This window comes from Hyalella azteca, unplaced genomic scaffold (assembly GCF_000764305.2).
Source record: "Hyalella azteca isolate HAZT.00-mixed unplaced genomic scaffold, Hazt_2.0.2 contig8914, whole genome shotgun sequence".
In the NCBI taxonomy this organism is placed as follows: Eukaryota; Metazoa; Arthropoda; class Malacostraca; order Amphipoda; family Hyalellidae; genus Hyalella; species Hyalella azteca.
The window spans coordinates 212901-234892 of NW_025938997.1; the positions used below are offsets into that span (position 1 = coordinate 212901).

General features: G+C 37.1%; 2 protein-coding genes across 3 annotated transcripts; both read left to right on the forward strand.

Moving 5' to 3' along the window:
• The first annotated feature begins 11781 nt into the window (after positions 1-11781).
• On the forward strand, positions 11782-16945 carry LOC108674743. Of its 2 annotated transcripts, XM_047881830.1 has the most exons (3): positions 11782-11975; positions 13294-13451; positions 14613-16945. In XM_047881830.1, the coding sequence occupies exons 2-3, from the start codon at positions 13314-13316 to the stop codon at positions 16428-16430; spliced, it is 1956 nt and encodes a 651-aa protein (XP_047737786.1). In that variant the 5' UTR covers positions 11782-11975; positions 13294-13313; the 3' UTR covers positions 16431-16945. The 2 variants fall into 2 exon arrangements, with proteins under 2 accessions (XP_047737786.1, XP_018018201.2); XM_018162712.2 differs by having other exon boundaries at positions 11782-13451.
• Positions 16946-17857: 912 nt separating this feature from the next.
• On the forward strand, positions 17858-21485 carry LOC108674739 (EKC/KEOPS complex subunit TPRKB). The gene is made up of 3 exons (XM_018162705.2): positions 17858-18109; positions 19280-19383; positions 20654-21485. The coding sequence occupies exons 1-3, from the start codon at positions 18031-18033 to the stop codon at positions 21092-21094; spliced, it is 624 nt and encodes a 207-aa protein (XP_018018194.1). The 5' UTR covers positions 17858-18030; the 3' UTR covers positions 21095-21485.
• Positions 21486-21992: the final 507 nt, after the last annotated feature.

Below are 21992 nucleotides of genomic sequence, written 5' to 3' on the forward strand. Positions count from 1 at the left end.
TCTGATTGTACAGCAAGTGTCAACCTAACATGTGACAATGCAGTCTGACCGCTCTAATGTGACTGCAACTACGCAATCTTAAACTTGTTTACATTTGTTGTTTTGGCAGGAACTCATCGCAACTGATTTCCAGACAATCTTTGCTGCATCCTGATCCATCCACCGTACCAGAAGGCAGAAACCTTACTTTTTCTAAATAGTTGGCCAAAAATGGACAAATATATTAAATGCAAGAATTTCAATCTAAATGTGTTGGCAAGATCTTCTGAAGGCATAAATTCTGCTACTAAAGCATTGCCAAAGATCTTGCAATATTCATCCACTCTCTTCACAGTGGCCTCAATCATACCACTCCTCAGCTGGCGGTGTTCCAACTAGCGGAGTAATAAAGGGAGTAATAAAGGTTTGATGGTGTACCATCAAATGGAGTAATAAAGGAAGGGTGAGGACGTGGGTTAAATCGGAATGACACATGTCCCACATTTTGTAGAAATGTTGCAGCTGCAAAACTAATCAAAATATTGCAAAACTAAAAATTGTGGCATAAACTAAAACACTTTTACTATCTTATGTACCGTAAACTGGGGTAACTTTGACTCCTGGGGTAACTTTGACCACTTTTGGTTTTTTAACAAAAACCCCCAAAACTCAAAAACCATTTGACATAGAAAAATTTTGTCAATGGGCATTAAAGACCTAATACTGAGGCTACGTAACACAATAGAAAGATTTAAAAACTTTGCATATCTAATAGGTTGAAAAAATTAAAATGTGACCCACAAAAAAAGCTATTTTTTAAAGCCTGTCAGAGTACCCCCTCCAATTTTTTTATTTTTTGGCAAAATAACTCCAGGTTTTGATGCATTGTAGTAGAACTCTTCTAGTTAAGAGGCAGGAGCCAGCAATTTATGGTGAGTAAAGCTAGAGTGTAGACCTGTATTTTGCATGTTTCAATTTAAGTTTAACTTATCTAGTAAAAAAATGGCATCATTTTGAAAAAAAAGTGGTCAAAGTTACCCCAGTTTATGGTATAAAGCTAGTTAAGAAATCATACATTTACTATCTCTAAAAAATTGCTAAAAAAAGTGAAAAGTGAGATTTTGAAAGAGTACCTCTACTAAGGTCTGGAGCAAAAATAATATTTGCCATAATAAAAAATTTTACTTACATAAAAGTTGCACACAGGTGTTGGCTTGAAAATGCGATTGGCTGAATTTGCCTATCTCATTCCGCAAAATATGGCAGCCATTTCCGCGTGACGGGGTAATAAGCCATAAGGGACACCACCAGGTAATAAGGGATACCCTTAAAAATGCATTGACAGTAGAACCTCAGTTAGCAAAGGCTCCAGTTAACAAAAAAAATGATAAACAACAAAGAATTTTGATTACATTTACCTTGCTCAGAGAAAAAAAGTTCATTTATCGGATAATTAGTGCATCATCAGTCATCACAAAATTGTGCGTAGAATGTCATATAGAGAATTGTGCACTGGGCATCATAGAATGAAAAGTAATTGACCTAACCTATGATTTATTTCTCTAAAACATGTGATGGTTGTCACTAAAACATTCCTTTCTGGTTCAGGTATGTTTTTACAATCTTTTTATAGTGAATTCACTCAACCCAGTTAAAATGGTGTGAAATTGCAAGCCGAAGCCATCCTGTAAGCTTACAGATACAGAAGAAGCACTACCGTCAACCGGGGCTACTCGGGACAGTTTTGAGCATTTTTTTGTTAATAACTGTTAATAACTTCTTAGGATGAAACATTTCATAAACAAGTTTAGGCTCATTTTATAGCTCTTTGCGAGGGCTATCAAATGGCATTGTCAAAAAAATTCCATATGCTATTCATAAGGTGCCAGAAGCAAAAAAAAGAGTGTCCCGAGTAGCCCCGTCAAACGGGGCTACTCGGGACACTTGCAATAAAACTTAATTTAAAATATTTGAAGCATGCAGAGTGTACTCATCCATTACTATCAGTACTCTGAAGTCCTCCTCTTTCATTGTAGATGATGTAGAGGTAGAATAAATGACATTTTCAGTGATTTTTACTTGATTTTTCCTTTATTGATATTACCATAAACATTAATTACTGTCAACTGGGGTGACTTCTGCCACATTTTTATTTTGTTTTGCAAACAAAAACGGGGTTGTAAACGCCGGGGCCATAAACGCCAGGGTCGTTAACAAGGTCATAAACGCCAGAGTGATTTTGGCCTTCGTTTATGACCCCGCTTTTGTTTGCAAAACAATATCAAAAACGTGGCCGAAGTCACCCCAGTTGATGGTACCGTATTATTGATGCGATATTACTGTATTATTGATGTGATATTACCATATCCATGAACATGCCATTGAGCATTTACAACAACCTTGTCCACTGCAAGCTTCATATCAGCAACCTTATAGCATTTTTTCTGTATCTGTAAGCTCACAGGACGGCTTGTAATTTCACACCATTTTAATTGGGTTGAGTGAATTTACTATAAAAAATATAACTCAGTACTCATTGCAGTGAGTGACAGAGAGCGCATTTTCTCGTTGACGAAATCATGAGGTCACAAACAAACGGACAGACGGACGGACAGACAGACAGACAGACGGACATGGCAAGCACAATAGTGCTCGTTTTTGAGCCATGCGCTTGTTTATTCGCCATTTTAATTGGGTTAAGTGAATTTACTATAAAAAAGATTGTGAAAAACATACCTGAAACAGAAAGGAATGTTTTAGTGACAACCATCATATATTTTGGAGAAATAAATCATAGATTAGGGCAATTACTTTTCATTCTATGATGCCCGGTGCACAATTATATATATAGCATTCTATGCATAATTTTGTGACGACCAATGATGCACTAATTTTTCGATAAGTGAAATTTTTTTTGCCAAGCGAGGTAAATGTAATCAATATTCTTTGTTTTTAATCTATTTTTTTCTTAACTGGACCCTTTGCTTACTGAGGTTCTACCGTAACATGGGGTAACTTAGACCACTTTTTTTTAATATATAAATGATGCCATTTTTTACTAGCTAAATTAAACTTGAATTGAAACCTGCAAAATACAAATCTATACTCTAGCTTCACTCACCGTAAATTTCTGGCTCCTGCCTCATAGTCTTTATGTAATTTCAAAAAAAGTGATGGCCTTTGTTACCCCAGCTCTTGGGGTATCTTAGACCGGGTGGTAAAATCAATTATATTTTTTGATAAAATAACTCCAAATAATTCCAGGTTTTGGTGCATTGTAGTAGAACTCTTCTAGTTACATATGCAAATGACAAACTTGAGGAAAGTATCATAGTTGCAAATGGGGGATGCCGCCCCATAATGGGGGAAATGTGACTACCTAATGGCAGCCCTGATGGGGTAATATTGACTGGCTTGGAAATTAAGTTAAAATTACCATATATAAGACTCTGTAGAGTCTGAAACATAAAGAAAAAACAAATAGGCTGTCAAACATAAAATATGTTATATATGGTAGTTTTATATTAACTTCCAAGCCGGTCTATGTTACCCCGTCAGGGTTGACATTAGGTGGTCTAAGTTCCCCCATTTGGGGGCGCCGCCCCCCATTTGAAAACTATGACACTTTCCTAAAATTTGTCATTTGCATAGGTAACTAGAAGAGTTCTACTACAATGAATCAAAACCTGGAGTTATTTAACCAAAAATTAAAAAAATTGGAGTGGGTACTCTGACAGGCTTTAAATAATAGCTTTTTTTGTGGGTCACATTTTAAATTTTTTTACCTATTAGATATGCAAACTTTTTAAATCTTTCTATTGTGTTATGTAGCCTCAGTATTAGGCCTTTAATGCCCGTTGACAAAAATTTTCTATGTCAAATAGTTTTTGAGTTTTGGGGGTTTTTATTAAAAAGCGAAAAGTGGTCTAAGTTACCCCGCCGGTCTAAGTTACCCCATTTTACGTTACTGTAAATGCGTTTTTGGGGGTGTCCCGAATAGCCCCGGGGGGGTGTCCCAAGTAGCGCCGCTGTGCAGAAATGGCCGCCATTTTTTTGGAATGAGATAGGACAATTCCTTCAATTACATTTTCAAGCCGACACCTGGGTGCATCTTTTATGTAAGTAAAATTTTTAATACGGTGAATATTTTTTTGGCTACAGACCTTAGCAGAAGTAACTTTTCAAAATAGCGTTTTTCACCATTTTTTTCAGGAATTTTTCAAAGCTAGTAAATGTAGTATTTTTCAACTTCCTTTATACTACATAGATAGGAAAAATGTTGATGTTTACACCACTATATTTAGTTTTGCAATATTCCAATTAGTTTTGCTACTATAACAGTTTTGCGCCATGTCGGAGGACTGTCCCAAGTAGCCCCGCCAGTCCCGAGTAGCCCCGGTTGACGGTATACGGCTGCTGATATGAAGCTTGCAGTGGACAAGGTCGTTGTAAATGCTCAATGTCATGTTCATGGATTTGGTAATATCACATCAATAATAAGGTAATTAATGAATGGTAATATCATCAATAAAAGAAAAACAAGTAAAAATCACAGAAAATGTCGTTTATTCTACATCTACATCATCAACAATGAAAGAAGAGGACTTCAGAGTACTGTTGGTAATGGATGAGTATACTCTGCATGTTTCAAACATTTTAAAATTAGGTTTTATTGCAAGTGTCCTGGATTACCCCGTTCCCAGGGGTAATTCGGGATGCTTTTATTTTGCATCTGGTGCCTCACGTATAGCATATGGAATTTTGTGGAGATGCCATTTGATAGCCCTCGCAAAGAGCTTTAAAATGAGCCCAAACTCGTTTCTGAAATGTTTCATGGTAAGAAGTTATTAACAAAAATGCTCAAAACCGTCCCTTATTACCCCGTTTGATGGTAAATTCAGGCTTTCAGTGTCTTGAGCCTATTGTAGTAGGGTTTATCTTTTAATGATGCCAAGAGTTTTGTTGCTCACCTCTGGATGTCTTCTATATCAATACAGACCAGTCTGTAGAGTATGGCCTTATAGCTCAAGATATTGGCATCTTTTGAAAGTCTTTATCAGCCATCTTGACCTTACATTGGCACCCTGTTGCAGTTATCGCAGTCTAGAAGGTGCAGCACGTGCGCCGGAGGCCCATTTTGCGATGCATGCCAGGAAAGAAAGTTGCCAGTATGTTTACTAGTGCATCTCTGACTGATGCCTGATGATCAATATTGATGCGCATGCTTTATGATCGATTTGGCCAATGCCTGATGATCAACAATGATGCACGCCCTTGCGCGCTCGATGCGGCTGTTACTCAATAGACACCCGCGCTTTACGATCAATGATCGACATAGAAACCACGCTTTAGATCAATGATCAACACGCGTGCACGCATTTTATGATAAATGTGGCCAATGGCCCGATGCTCATGCTTCATGAACAATGCGGTATGATTGACATGGATGCATGCATATAACAATCAATGTGGCCAGTGCCAATAATTGATTTCGATGCTCACGATTTGCAAAAGATGCGACATGATTGACAAGGATGCACGCATTTTACAATTGATGTGGCCGATGCCCAATGATCAATTCTGATGCTTGTGCTGTGCGATCAATGCGGCCTATGCTGGATGATCAACACAGGCATGCGCTTAACGATCTATTTGGCTGATGCACGATGACCAATGCATGTGCTTTTCGATCAATGCAACTGATGAACGCATAACTCAACATATTGTAACACAACATAACATTATATGTAATAACATAACATGACTCCACACATTATAATGCAACATAACATAACACTTTACATAATAACATAATATAAAACGTTGTGATATAACACTATACATTGTAACATAATATAGAACAATAAAAAAAACTATACCAAAACCTATAACAGAAGCACATTGTTACACAACATATAATGATACAATGCAATATAAGACATTATCACTATACCCAACACATTATAACACATCACAATATAACACCAAAGATTATAACACAACATAACATAAGATAATAAAACCAGGATGCATAATAACACAACATAATGTAAAAACACGTTTTAACTTTTAACACATCATAACCTAAGATAACACATAAAACAAAACATAAACCATTATAATACATGTCACTACAAAACTCATTATTACACTACCGTAATAGGAGGTTACTTTGACTATTTTTTTTAATGTTGCCATTTTTTTACTAGCTAAATTAAACTTAAATTTAAACATGCAAAATACAGGTCTATACTCTAGGTTCACTCACCATAAATTGCTGGCTCCTGCCTCTCATAGTTTTGATGTACAGTAATTTAAAAAAAAGTGATGGTCTTTGTTACCCCCACTTTGGGGTATCTTTGACTGTGTGGTAAAATCAATTATATTTTATGGTAAAATAACTCCAAATAACTCCAGGTTTTGGTGCATTGTAGTAGAACTCTTCTAGTTACATATGCAAATGACAAATTTGAGGAAAGGGTCATAGTTTGCAAATGGGTGTGCTGCCCCCCATTGGGGAACTCTGACCACCTAATGTCAGCCGTGATGGGTTAATATTGACCGGCTTGGAAATTACCATATATAAGACTCTGTAGAGTCTGAAACATAAAGAAAAAACAATAATAGGTGTATCAAACATAAAATATGTTATATATGGTAATTTTAACTTAATTTCCAAGCTGGTCAATATTACCCTGTCATGGCTGACAGTAGGTGGTCAGAGTTCCCCCATTGGGGGGCAGCACCCCCCATTTGCAAACTATGACTTTTCCCTCAAATTTGTCATTTGCATATGTAACTACCCAGTCAAAATTAGAAGCAGTGTAGGAGCTGGGCCGGCGCTGAACCAAGAGCATGATAGAAGCATGAGGCAAGCAGGAATCCAGCAAGGATGTCCGCTTATTACGGGGCCCAAAACGTTCTGCGTAAGGCCTTATTTGGGCGCTGGAATATTTGGCCCGTATCGCCGGGTAATTTGTCGCTTAAATTCGCGGCGATCAAGAAATTTCTTCTAAACTACAGAACAGATTTCAACGAAACTTTGTATATAAATACCTAACCTCTCAACGGTGATGTCTAGCTCGTGACAATTTTTCTATTTTGCTTTCGTTTGCGAGTTATACAGATATAGGAGGAACGACCGGCTTTTCTACCGGCCGGTTTAACCAAGATCGAGCCTTGTACCTACAGCCGTATAACTCGCAAACGAAGGCAAAACGAATAAATTGTAAACATCACCATTGCTGAGGTTAGGTATTTAAATACTAAGTTTCGTTCAAATCTGTTTCAAAAGAATTTCTTGATTAATGCGAATTTAAGCACGTATTGCTGTTTGAACCACGAATGAAGGTGAAAAGAAAAGAAAATCTCTCGAACGAAGGCACAATCGAAAAAATGTTCACGAGCTGAACTTTACCGTTAGGTAGTTACGACTGCAAATTAAAAATTTTGTTCGAATCTGTTCAGTAGTTTGGATGAAATTATTTGATCACTGTGAATTTCGGCCCGTTTGCCATATAACTATGGCAAAAACAAACAATGACAAAATTCAAACAATTTTCGTGAGCGAAACATCGTTACTCGTTAGATACTAATAATACGAGTACCAAGTTTCATCGAGTTAAGTTCATTAGTTTGAGAGACATTCCTTGATCAATAAATTTTGAAATTGGCCGTGAGACCGGCCGCGAGTCCGGCCGTTAATTTGTCCAATACGTAAACCCAGGAGAGGTTAAAAAACAGATGTGGGTGAAAAAAACCATCGCTGGGAGTCAGGTGCTGCACGCGTTGTGTACAAATCGTCAAACAACGTTCGCACTTCTGACATTGACTTCGGACTATCGCCCCCCTATCGCCCCCCTACCGTCCTCTTCTTTCTTACCGCCCCCCAAAATCTTTCCACCGCCCCTAGGGGGGCGATATCGCCCACTTTGGGAACCACTGGTCTATCTGATGTTCAGGGGATGAAGTATCAAAAACCCGTCTCCCTTTGGTATCTCTTCCCGCCTGCGGGCTGAGTCTAAGGTGATGAAAGCGACAGTTATCTTGTTTGCAAGCGACATTTTTTATGGTATTCCAGCACAATAACGGGTGGTAGAATGGGCAGTATTTCCCATTTTTGCATCCACGTGGGGTTTTGCTTCCAAATGTTGTAAATTTGTGACAAATCTTAGGGTGAGGGTACACACAGCTCAGTCCTTTATTTTCCTGATTGCAATTTCCCTGAAGATACCTCCAGCAGATGTGTTTGTGACCTGACGGAGTGGCAGCCGAGTCATTTAAATTTAAACGGCCTGCAGGAGTGTGTGTTGTGTGAGGGAGAGGAAGGGTTACCCTTTCCCCATCCTTCTCTGGGCTGCTGCGGTCAAAAGGTGGGGTGTGAGTAAAGGGTAAGGGAGGCGGGCGGGGTATGATTTCGGACAGCGTTGGGGCAGGCGGGGGTAGAGGGAGTAGAGGACGGCAACGCCTGGGCGCTTCGGTCGAGGGAAGCGGTTGCGTTAGGCCTAGTTTGAATGTCTTCACTCACGGCAACATCAGCAATACAGTAAGACTTAGGCTGGAGATGAATCCTTAACGAAAAGCAGTTTCATGACTTGCAGTAACCAAAATTTCCCCATGACAGTTGCGCATGAGACCTTAAACCGTATAAAAATACAAATACAGTAAATTCTGACGTTTTTCTGTTCCTTACCTCCAATATTTATCCAAAATTAACCGAATTCTTTCGTGTTCACTGCAACACACCCACGGTACTTCCTGCACCAGTATAGTATAGACGCTAGAGCGTAGACTCTCCCGTGCATGCCCACTGCGCAGTGCGGCCCGTGCATGCGCAGGGCAGTTACTTGCATTTGAGAAGCATGTGAGTTCTGCAATACGTTCAGTCGTATTCGTTACCGTTTGGCATTCATTTGGTATATCTATTATTTTGTGCATTTATTTTTATTTTTTACTTTCAGATCATTCACTGATTTCACGTTTGTCATCGAATTTATGTCAATTAACTGAATACACATGATACTGGATGGAACTAGTTTCACAAATACTGGCAACATGGATTCGCTGTAGTATAGAATAAAACTGTCGAAAATAAAAAATCTAGAAAATAAAGAATCATGTAAACCTCATAATTTTAGAGAAATCAAATAAAAGAATAATTCAATCTGTTTCTTCCGGTATAAGCTCCACACAAATATTCATGCCTAGAATGTTCTTTCAATATTCCTCCGCCTTCCTCACCCTTCACCCCCTTCCTCTCCCTGCCTCCTCAAAGCTTGAACCGTTACCGCCGGCATATTCGACGTAGGTCGCGGTAGAGCTGCGGCAAGTTGCCTGCCGCAGCTTTTGCCGACTGAGGCCTCGCGCTGTTCGAGGCAGATGAGGCCATATCATCGCTAGACTGCTTGGACGCAAGGTGAAGTCGGCCAAAACGGCCTAGATTTGTGCGTCTGCAAACGTCTCTGCGGCGAACGGCCGCAATGACTGCGAGAATTTCGAACTGGGTAATTATCTGACCATCGTTCTATCTATGGCATCACCAGCTGCTAAGTCCACAAATTGAAATATGAGCATTTAATTGAAGGTTTTGACTCAAACAATAGAACTGACGCTCTTTCCACATTTTCTTCAAAAGGTGGAAGTATAAATATATATATTTATTTATTTTGGCAACTTGATTAAATTTAATTAAATTATATTTTTATGTTTCTAATTTTTCATTTGCATAAACTGAATTTTAATTATAAAGAAAAATTTTGTGTACTGATCGCATTTATTGAATTTTTCAAGTGCAATTTAAACCTTCAATAGGCAAAATTTGCAAAAATTCATAAAAATAAATATATTGTATAATATTTCTTACTTTCTTGAAATGGTTTCTGAAATTTTAATTTCTGGATATTTCAATGCTTGCCCGCTAAAAGGTTAATGCCCATTGACAAAATTTTTCTATGTCAAATAGTTTTTGAGTTTTGTGGGTTTTTGTTAAAAAACTTAAAGTGGTCAAACTTACCCTGGGAATCGAAGTAACCCCCTTTTACGGTACATAACATTTAAAAATATCATACATTATAACATAACACATTATAACACATCACAACACTTATAACAAATTGTAATATAAACCAATGCATCATAACAAAGCATAATCTTTTATGTTATTTTATGTTCTGTTATGTTATTTTCTGTGCTGTGTTATGTTGTGCTATAATGTGTCCTGTAATACTATCATATGTTATGTTATGTTAAAATTTTTTATATCGTGATGCGTTTAGTTACATTATGTGTTACATTATGATGTGTAATGTTATGTGGTTACAATGTGTTCTTTCATGTTATGTTGTGTTATAACATGTGATGTTATGTTTTGTTACATTATATTCTGTTGAATTATAATGTGTAGTATTGTGTTATGCATTGTGTTTTTATGTTGAGTTTAATGCCATATTGATCATAATGCGCATGCATTGGTGTTCATCATCAGGGATTGGTTACATCGATCGTAAAGTGCAAGCATCAGAATTGATCATTATGCATCGGCCACATTGATCATTAAATGTGTGCATCCGTGTCGATCGTCAGGCATCAACTACATTGGTCATAAAGTGGGTGTGTATGTGTTGATCATCAGGCACTGGCTGCATCAAGCGCGAAGTGCGAGCATCAGAATCGATAATTGGGCATTGGTCACATCAATCATCAAATGCTTGCATCCATGTCAATCATGCCGCATCATTCACAAAGCACGAGCATTGGCCGCATCAATTGTGAAATGCGTGTTGATCTTTGTTGCTAATTGGCTTTCATCTGTTTCGATTAACATACCTACTTATTAAAGCTAAAGCTAAGTCAGTTGAAGAGTTGGTAGAAAGAGTGGGTCAGAGTTGGTTGAAAGCTAAAAATTAACTTTCAATGCACTGAATTGATTCAAAGTGCTAAAAAAATTATAACAATGCATGAAAAATGTTAATATCAATATATAATTTAGTCTTTGTTGGTTGTAATTCGACAAAATGATGCATGTACAGATGGTAGAAAGTAGCATTCAGATTGCTAAATAATATTAAAGGGGAAAAAAACTATTAGTTCAAGATCGGTTTTGATTTAACAAAAGTATGCATGGAAAATTTTTAATGGAAATTATCTCAGAAGTATCAATTTGGTCAATTAAAATTTACCAGAATTTCCTCTACCTTTGGTTTAAAAGTTCTTCAAACAAACCCTAATTCAATGTTATAATCATCATGATAAAATTTTCAAACAAGAAAATTAAAAACAAATAAAAATTAGGAAGGAAAAAATTCATTGAATTTTTAGGTGTTTTCATTTTAAAAAACAATGGGCTGTTAAGGTTATGTCATAATATGATTATCTATGTTTACATGCTATAATATACGTAGTTTATGGATCAAATCAGTAGAACAGTCCATTTTTAGCTGCATTTTTTTGAAAAATTCCTGTAAAATGATTTTTTCTCATCAGAGAATTTGCCAGGTTTGCCTAATATTCTAGATTGGCATTTACTTTGCTTCATGTCACTAAAAATCTGTTGTGGAATACAAATACAGATCTGGTATGGCCTTTCAACTTTTCAAGCCTGCAACTCATGGCCAATTTAGAATATCATGCAGAAGTTTCCTTATATTGCAGGCAAAAATTATTTTTTCATGAGTAATTCTCAAACCTGGGTGAAAAAAGGCTTCTTCGTATTTTTTTTTACTGAAGAAATTGTATAAAAGCCATAGGAACGGGTTGTTGCAGGGAGCATAATTAAGCTAGGTTTTAGCACATCCCTTACTGCCTTCTTCCATTTAGCTGATTTTAACCTATTCTTGATGTATTCATTATTAACATTGCCATGTTTTTCTTGTCTCGTTCCAGCATCAAATTATTTTCCATTACCAGTGTCATTGCCTTGATGTGAAGCTGTGGTAATTTGTCTGATCAATTGGGAATTCAGAAGGCTATTATTGCTTGTTAGAAAGACTGTTGCCAAGGTGAGTTGACTGCTGTTGTTATCCCTTCAGGCTAATGGTAAGATGATGCTAAGTGTCTGAGCGTCACTGTCTTGCTTAAGTCTTTCTTACTTAAGCTTCATTTTCACAATTTCCAATAGAGGCTTTTGGTTCTTAATTTAACTGTTGTCATTGCAAGGTTTTTCTGAATGTGCATTTTATTATGTGATTGTATTATGTGTTTATTTAGTCTGTACCAGCTATTCTGTCCCATGTTTGTGATGCTTTTCTAAAGTGCCGATATGATTCATTAACATTTTAGTCAAGTTATATTATTTATTCAGTAATTATCTACAGTCATTAAGTTCAGAGTTTTAACCTTGAAATCTTGATTTGTTTATTGTACCTTCATTAACTATGATTCTGTTTTCTGTTCCACTAATTAATGCTTCAAGCATGTTTATTGTCTTAATTGGCATGATGGCCATGAGTGGTTAAATTACCTACCTTAAAATAGTTCTCATGTTCCAAAGTCTTATCATGAGTGTTGCCAATTTAATTTTCATCAATTAATTTTAATTATGCTTTTCAGTTAACTGGCACACAAACCACCTCCGCCTGCCCATGCTCTAAAGTCTTAATTTCTAGTTCACTTTTAGCATAACCACTCACAAATCACACCACTTTTATTAGTCCTTATCCATAGTTTGTTTTGTTTACTTCAGTCACTTGTTTTGATAGATTTTGTACAAGATCCCTTAATTAATTTTATAGAGAAAGTGTTTCATTATCCTTTCACTTAGATAGTTACCTCTAAATTCATAAGCAGACAACGAGTTTGTCTCACCCGCTAGAGACACACGGTAACAGGGTGAAATTGGCCAGATTCATGGGCATGTTTGTCCAATTCACTTGTGGCTTCTGCCAAATTTTCCAGTTAGGACTCATGTTAATGCTGGCATATGAAGGAATTTTTAATAGTTAAAAAAGTGCATGAACATGCTGCATGCAGCATTATTCATAATTTATTGAAAATATGCTATTTAACAGCTCCAAATACCAATATCAATGAAGTGCTAAATTTTAAAACTTGTATGCAAGATTAGTTTTGTCTTTAGCAGTTAGCCTGGCACCAAGTTTAAATTCAGTAGTGGTTCCACTGTAAGTTACTAGGTTGGATCAATCATGAAGATATGAACCACCATTCCAAGAATTCCACCCTGCCTGTCACATTTGCATCTGTTCTTAATTGTTAATTACATAGATGTTGGATGCAATTTCCTTTAAATCTATGTGGGAAATGTCTCCTGAGTTTAGTTGCTGCTTTGTCATAAATTTCATATCTTTTACATATTTTCAGGTTCAATAAGCCAGGTCACAATGGCAGTCAACAGTTCCTGGGACGTTCAGAAGTATAGGTCAAGATTTGAGCCAACCTGCCATTGGAAGCTCAAGGAAGAGTTTATGCTGGCTCACCAGCAGCACATAGAAGAGGAGCAGCTTGTTTGTCTTGCCAATGTCAGTGAAGCTTTATTTATAGCTTATTATATTTCTATTATTATTATTTTATTCTACTATGGGAACTGAGATTCATGTAGAAAATTCCCCATTGACCACAGAATACAATATTTACCTTTATAAAACTTCTTAAATTTTGTTAGTGTTTGTCCCGCCAATGTTGGTGAGATTTTACTTTTATTGCTTATTTAATTTACACTCCTTTTATTGGCTAGTGTTCTATTCTTTTGATTGTTTACTCATTTTGCATACCGGTACTCTCTATTGACTACAGAAAAAAATATACTTGAATTATTTGGATTAAATTTGCTTAAATTTTGTTCATGTTCAAAACAGTTATTAATAAATTATTAACAAGTCCCATTAATAAAAAATTATTAAACCCATTACGTAATTACAAAGCTATTCATACAACTTTCATTTGACTATGACTTCTAATTATGATAAAACTATTTAGATTCAAATTTATCTATACCAATTTAAAAATTAAATTCCAAATTTTGGTCCCATCCTTTACTCTTGCCATTTATTGCCTTTCTATTCTCTCACTAATAATAAATTTTCTGGTCAAAGTAATAGCATGACACAAGTACATATATTAACACATGCCGTAACAACCCTTATGATATTTATTGTGCCAGGCTTCAAACAAACGTAATTTGACTAATGTTTAATGGATGGCAGTACTTCAATTGAAATTTATTCATGTTGATATATGAAGTCTTGAAACATATTTCAAAACTGCTTTAGTAACATTTAACTCTTTAATTACTTTTGTTTGTATCCTATAACTATTTCAAAATTGAGTTTTTAACAATCTCTTCGTAACATATTTTTGGACTACCGGTAATTAAAAAAATTGATTCATAATTCAGTGTTGCAATACTGCATTAGAATCCTTGAATAAACCTCTGGTAGCCTAGGCATAAACTGATCTGCTTACTTTTTTTTTTCTTGATTTAAAAGCTACTGATTAAATTTTGAGTGCATGTGAACATGCAAGCCTGAATGTTGTAGCTCCTCTTTTTCTACATCTCATGGCAAGGTTGTCAGAAATTTTTTCATATATTCTCATCTCTGTGGATTGATTTAACTCAAAATTGTATTAGAAACCACAAGAATGACATTAGGCACACCCTAAAATTAATTATATTTTTTCAGGTGTACATGAATATGCAAATTTTGGGCTGCCATTACCCTTCAAAGTTAGCATCGCAGGTCCAGAAGCTAAGCAAGAACATAGGAGACTCGTACAAGCAGCAGCGAGACAGTAAACTCTCTCGCTATTTTGTCAAGGCTTCAGATGCGGCAACCGCAAAGATCCGGAGAACTGATGCGCCCACATCCAGATCAACAGTTGAAGATGACCATGCTGCTCCTGTTAACTATGATTCATTGGGAAATTATTCCAAACTGAATCTAAAGACCAAAAAACGGGAGAAACAGAGCAGTGACACGTACCAAACAGATGTTGATGTGGTACAAGTAGAGCAGAAAATAAAAAAGAAGAAAAAGGCAAAGAGTCCAATTTTAAAGCCTGATTGCGATGAAAAGCTGAGCCAGGAAATCATTGAAGATGTAAATGAGACCCCTAATAATGATGTTTACAATCCGGAATGCAAAGAAAAGGAAAAGAAGAAGAAAAATAAGTCATCATCAACTGAATGCAATGAAAATGATACAGACTGTGTTGAAGTTGTTGCTGTCATTCCCTCGACCAAAAAAACTAAAAAGACCAATAAATTAAATGCTGTGAACAGTAATTCTTCAAATGTTCCAAGTGTTGAGGTAAATGAGACTGCAGAGAGAAAAAGAAAAAGGAAAGCTGGGCTTGAAGAAGAGTTTGAGGATCCCTCCAATTCTGCTGTTGAAGTTGAATCTCCATCTCGAGAAACTAAAAAGATTAAAAAGAAGAAAAGGAAATTAGAAATTGAAAGGATTGAAGATGAAAGTCCACCAAATAAACCAAATGGAAAACAAAATTTAAATTTGCAGGTGAATTCTGAATTACCATTAAATCAGGAATTTCCACTCACCATTCCACAGAAGAAGAAGAAAGTTCTCATTTCTTTTCCTGAGGTTGAAAACCCTGAATTGAAACGTGTTTTGGCAGGTAGGCCATTACACAAGTTCTTTAGAAGACAGGACCGAGCTGCAACCTTGATTCTGCAATCAATGGCAATGAACCAGAATGGATCAGTTGGCTGTGGTTACCAAGTGAAGTGTGTAAGGCATCATATTGCTTACGTTAACAACGTGGAAGTGGCGAGAAGGCCGTTTAGGAGTCACGAAAACAAGTCTGTGGCTTTGGAAATGCTTGCACGTGATGCCCTAGTGATCATGTCTAAGTATTGCCCATTGCTTTTACAAAAAAAGCGTTCTTGTGAAACTAACGTAGAATCCGATGATTTGATTGGGAAAAAAATTGGTAAAAACTCAGGTGAATCAGAACCCCAACTTGATGAGGATGAACAATCTGCTTTGTCACGACCCATCTCGAGCAGTAATGTGGGTAGCCGCCTACTTCAACTCATGGGCTGGACTGGTGGTGGCCTTGGAAAAAACGAAACTGGTCGAGTTGATCCGGTGGAAGCTGCCATGAGACACGGACGGTCAGGACTAGGCTTCAAAGACTCAATTTCCCAAATGGCAACAAAACCAATTTTCAAGGCTAAAATCGAGAATCTATTGCGCCAATTCAAGCGAGAATTCGAGGCAGGTTGCGCAGAAAGGGAGGAGCTTGTTTTTCCATCGGTATTTTCCAAAGACCAACGTGCACTTGTGCATAGTGTTGCACAACGCCTGAGCTTGAAGTCTGTAAGCTATGGTTCTGGTGAAGCGAGATACTTGGTGGTAAAACCAATGATTACGCACCAGTGTAGGGTGCAGCAGATACTTGAAAATGGCGGAGAAAATGAGCTATATAAGGTGTACCCAGCTGGCACTTATGACCTCAGTGTTCTAGATCTCCTTGACTAGCTTCATGGAAATCATGTGAATAAAAGGCTAGAATTTGCTCAGTTGATAATTACTTTTGATTTGGTTTCACACATGTACTTGTGTTGTTGAGTTTAGTTCATGAATGTACATATTTACTACCCCTTGTCAGTCAACAGCGTTCATAACCCATGACCTCCTCTGCAACAGTTGCCAGCTAGGAATTTGAAACTCCCCCCAAGTTGTAATTCATTTGACGTACAGGGATCATATTTTTTAAAACTGGCCTTAAGCCAATGTGTACTTGAGCCCATGGGCTTGAGTACACTTGGGCTCAAGTACACATGGGCTTAAGTACACATTGGCTTAAGCACACATTGGCTTAAGTACATGTAGCGGCAGATTTCTCAACTGTGATTGGTGGGTTAAGCTTGAAAAGCCGTCAGTGATTGGCTAAGATGGGAAATCTTAATTCTTTTTGGTGGTGCCGCCCTAGGAATTCTTAGGTAAAAAAAGTAGGGTGTAAATTTCTTAAAAATTGGAAACTGAATTTTTTTCTGCTAAAATAATTGTGAATCCGTTTTTTTTATGAAGACTACTTTTTTTGTGTGTGGAAATGAAGCTTTAAAATAATTTTCTGTTCACTTAGGTATGCATCAAGAAATTTTTAAAGCTTGTTTCATAACTCAAAAGGAGTGCTGGAGTGGATTAATCTACAATGTATTCACATACACGATTTGTCTGTGTTAATGAACTTTATTTATTCCCATTCCATGTTTGTGTGTCCTCAGGGGGATGTTACACAGAGAACACAAGGTGAATCAAATGATATACAGGATGGTCTTTATACTTTTAAAATCGTCAAATGATAAATCTAATTACCTATTGAATACAGAACATGAATACATTCTGTATATACACACTATATACATACCTGGTACTGTATATACACACTATATACATACCTGGTACTGTATATACACACTATATACATACTCTATGTACACACTCTATATACACACTGTATGTACACACTGTATATACATCCGGTATATACCCATTGTTTATACACACTGTATATACATCCTGTAAATACATCCTGTAAATACATCTTGTATATACACATGTGTGTTCTCTGTGTGCCATTGAAGGGAGTGTGTGCGACCCCTGGGCTGCCCCAGCGCACACTCAGTACAATAATGGGGTAATGTTGTCCGAATATTGCCCCCACTTGCTGTCTGTACGTAGCAGTCATACATGGGTCACCATAATACACATAAAGTAAAACAAGAGCATCCATATATGGACAAAATCTCGTCGATATCTCTGAGTATGAGATATCATGGTAATCAATATTAATTTGTGATTAAACCTATCGACGTTTTTTATTGCTTACACAATCATTTAGTTTATTTTATATATATAATATAGTTATTTATATAGTTTATATTCCATCATTGTAATTTATTGAATGTATGGAAAATGTATTTGGTAAATCTTATATTATTGAGAGTGCCATAAATTAAGTAAAAAGGCAGTAAATAAGCAAAACTATTAACAGTTTCATCATATAATTTAGTGAACAAGTGAATATAAGAAAGTATATATCACATAAAAATAAGGAAGTATATACCACATAATCATGTCAGACACGAGATGTCAGCTCATGGCCGCTGTCCCTCATGGCCTCCACATGGCCGTCCATGTTGGCCACAATGTTGGTAAGTTTGTTCCTAAGCAAATATATATTAAAAATATATACAATTTACTTAATGAACATATAAATATTAGCTATAACTTGTATATATTATGTAAATATAACTAATTATTTTGTAAAGTTATATATATATATAACTTTATACTGATTTAGAATTACACATCTCGTTATTTTGTAGAGTTCCAGTTCATCATAATAATATCAAAAATTTGATGTAATAACCAAAGTATTAATATTAATAGTGAACAACTCATATATATGGCATGACATGAATATGGAGCAGTGAGGTACAGGTTCACACCCCAGCTAGCTGTGAAAACATGGCTAAGTTAGCAGAAGTGTGACTAGAATTGCCTGAACTATCAATTTATGTTATTATTTTTATTTTAAAGTAAAAAACTCCTTTAACCTGTAAAAAATTCTACACTTTTTTCACTGCTTCCAGAGAAATGCTAATCAGTAATCAGTTTAATTTTATCTACAAATTTTTAATTTTAATTTAAATTCCATTAAAATAATTTCTGATTTTAATTGAAATTTTAAATGTAAAAAATGTTAAATTTTAATGGAATTTTTAATTATTAAAAATTGACATTTGAAGCAATTTTAAAGTTGAAAATATTATAATTTAAATGTAACATTTTCTAAATTTAAAATTCTAAGATTTTCCCACTAATTTGCTAATATTTGCCTAAATTTTCTGTATAAACTAAAATGTTATCTGCAGATGTAGGTACTCCCTTTGTCTAGTATTCCTTCTTCTAAAGAAATGCATTACAAGACAATATATTGAGTTAAACTCAAAAATTTTCTTGTATATATTTTTCTACATAAAGGCATGCATCACAACATTGCAGCATACACTCAGAGATATAAGGATACTTTGTCCAAATAGTGATGAATTTTATGGCCTTGTGTGGGTCATCCTGACGCAGTTTGGCATAAGCACATATCAGTGCTACGTCAAGTGTGTCACTATTTCGACAATATAACCTGCTTTTTTTTAATATGCTCATTGTTAAATGTTATAACATATACCTATAACATATATAATTATTTTAATATGCCTGTCTGATATTATATAGCATATATTATATATTCATTTTAATATGCCTGTTGTTTCATATTATATAGCATATATTATATATATATTTTAATATACCTGTTGTTGCAGGGCTCGTGACGCTGACGCTCTACACCAACGTCGGCAACGTCGCTGACGTCAGAGCGCGCGTTGTGAGCACCCACCTGACGGCGGCCCTGCTGCGCCCCTCCATGGTCTGTGCCTTCACTAATGTCGCCATGGCATTTGTGTTGCCATGGCGTTTATGTTGCCATGGCATTTATGTTGCCATGGCATTTGTGTTGCCATGACATTTATGTCGCCATGGCATTTATGTCGCCATGGCATTTATGTTGCCATGGCATTTATGTTACCATGGCATTTATGTTGCCACGACGGCATTTATGCTGTCTCTTATACACATCTAGATGTGTATAAGAGACAGGCATTTATGTCGCCATGGCATTTATGTTGCCATGGCATTTATGTTGCCCTGTCTCTTATACACATCTAGATGTGTATAAGAGACAGGCATTTATGTTGCCACGGCCTTTATGTCGCCACGGCATTTATGTTGCCATGGCATTTATGTTGCCATGGCATTGGCATTTATGTTGCCATGGCATTTATGTTACCATGGCATTTATGTCGCCATGGCATTTATGTCGCCATGGCATTTGTGTTGCTAGCCTTTAGGAGAAATGATCTGTTAAAATTAATACCTATAACTGGAATTTTGACATTTGTTGATGTTTTGAATTATAATATAATATGAATATATGTATATATTATACAATTATGATATAATATACCTATATATATATGAAAATTTATAAATATATGTATATATAAGTATAATTTTAATATAATATAAATTTATGGATATATGTATATATAAATTTTAATCATAATATAATATATATTATAAGATTTATATGTGCAATTTCCCAATTTAATTGGACTGAATCCTAGAACATGTAAACAGAACTATGATGAGAAGCGCCATCATTATCAGCAGCCATCATTGATACGTAGTAGTTTGGGGACCTCTAAACCCTCTATGTAGTTTTATCCTCCAATCCCCACCTCCCCAGGTAGTGGGGTGCTGTCTCAACACCCCCACCCCTTCCCCAGGTTGCTGGGCGCTGTCTTAACACCCCCACCCCTTCCCCAGGTTGAGGGGCGCTGTCTTAACACCCCCACAGGGTGCTGTCTTAACACCCCCACCCCTTCCTCAGGTTGTGGGGTGCTGTCTTAACACCCCCACCCCTTCCCCAGGTAGTGGGGTGCTGTCTTAACACCCCCATCCCTTCCCCAGGTAGTGGGGTGCCGTCTTAACACCCCCACCCCTTCCCCAGGTTGTGGGGTGCCGTCTTAACACCCCCACCCCTTCCCCAGGTTGTGGGGTGCTGTCTTAACACCCCCACCCCTTAGGGGGTTTGTTTCGAAACCCCTTTCATTAATTCCCCCATCCCCCACCCCCAGGTTGGAGGCGTCCTGTGTGGGTTGTCCGCTGCGAGGTCGGCCATTTTGTCGCAGGCGCGTGACGTCATGAAGACGCGGTCGCTTGCAACAGAAATAATTTTCAACCTCGCCCCCCACACCAAAATATCCCCCGCCCTTCAGCAGTTCGGTATCCGAGACACCGACACGGATATCCTCGCCATCACTGTGGATATCGTCCCCAAAGAGAAATTCAAAGAAATTAATTTCGAATCTGGGTTTGAAGTTGATGAAAATTTGACTCCGAATGCCGCCATCTTGAAATCCGTACTGCAAGGAGATGTTGTTGATATTGAATTACTTGAGGGACTCAAAGACCGAGAAAGCATTACCAAGTTGTACAAATTAACTGCAGAAGAACTCAGTTTAGATGATATTGAACGCTGTTGTATTTCCAGAATGGCTTGTAAAGGCTTCTTATAGCCGTACAGTTAAAGTTCAGTAAATGTTATTCTGTTCAAATGGCTTTTTTTTTATCTTGGATGGCATTTGCACTTTTGTGTTCGGTGCACATAGAAGTTTTTGGTGATGATTGCTTGAAATTCCCTTGATTTGATGGCTCTTAACATCGCACAGCTTAGTTCGACGTAGATGGCATGTGAGACGCAGACTCACATGCCTATATGAATATATTGCTTAGTCATTATATTCGTTCCCATCCTTTCTTGCGTCTGTTTATCTGTTTATTTTTCGCTTGCTATTAATCTCATTTGTGACGTGCCCTCGAAGTTCGTTTCAACCAGACGTCACGATAATTGCTTTGTAGAATAATGATAATAATGCCATCTACAATCTGGATGACCTAAGAACCACATGCGGGAGGCTCACAATGAGACCATCACCCGAGCGACATTGGAGGCCTGCACCAGTATAGTTATGCGGTGCCCCGACCCATCGAGATTGACGAGAGCTGAGGCCCTCATTATCAGGAGCTGAGGCCCTTATTATCAAGAGCTGAGGCCATCATCAAGAGTTGAGATCATCGTTATCAGGAGCTGAGGCCATCGTTATCAGGAGCTGAGGCCATCATCAAGAGCTGAGGCCATCATCAAGAGTTGAGGTCATCGTTATCAGGGGCTGAGGCCATCGTTATCAGGAGCTGAGGCCATCATCAAGAGCTGAGGCCATCATCAAGAGTTGAGGTCATCGTTATCAGGAGCTGAGGCCATCGTTATCAGGAGCTGAGGCCATCATCAAGAGCTGAGGCCATCATCAAGAGTTGAGGTCATCGTTATCAGGGGCTGAGGCCATCGTTATCAGGAGCTGAGGCCATCATCAAGAGCTGAGGCCATCATCAAGAGTTGAGGTCATCGTTATCAGG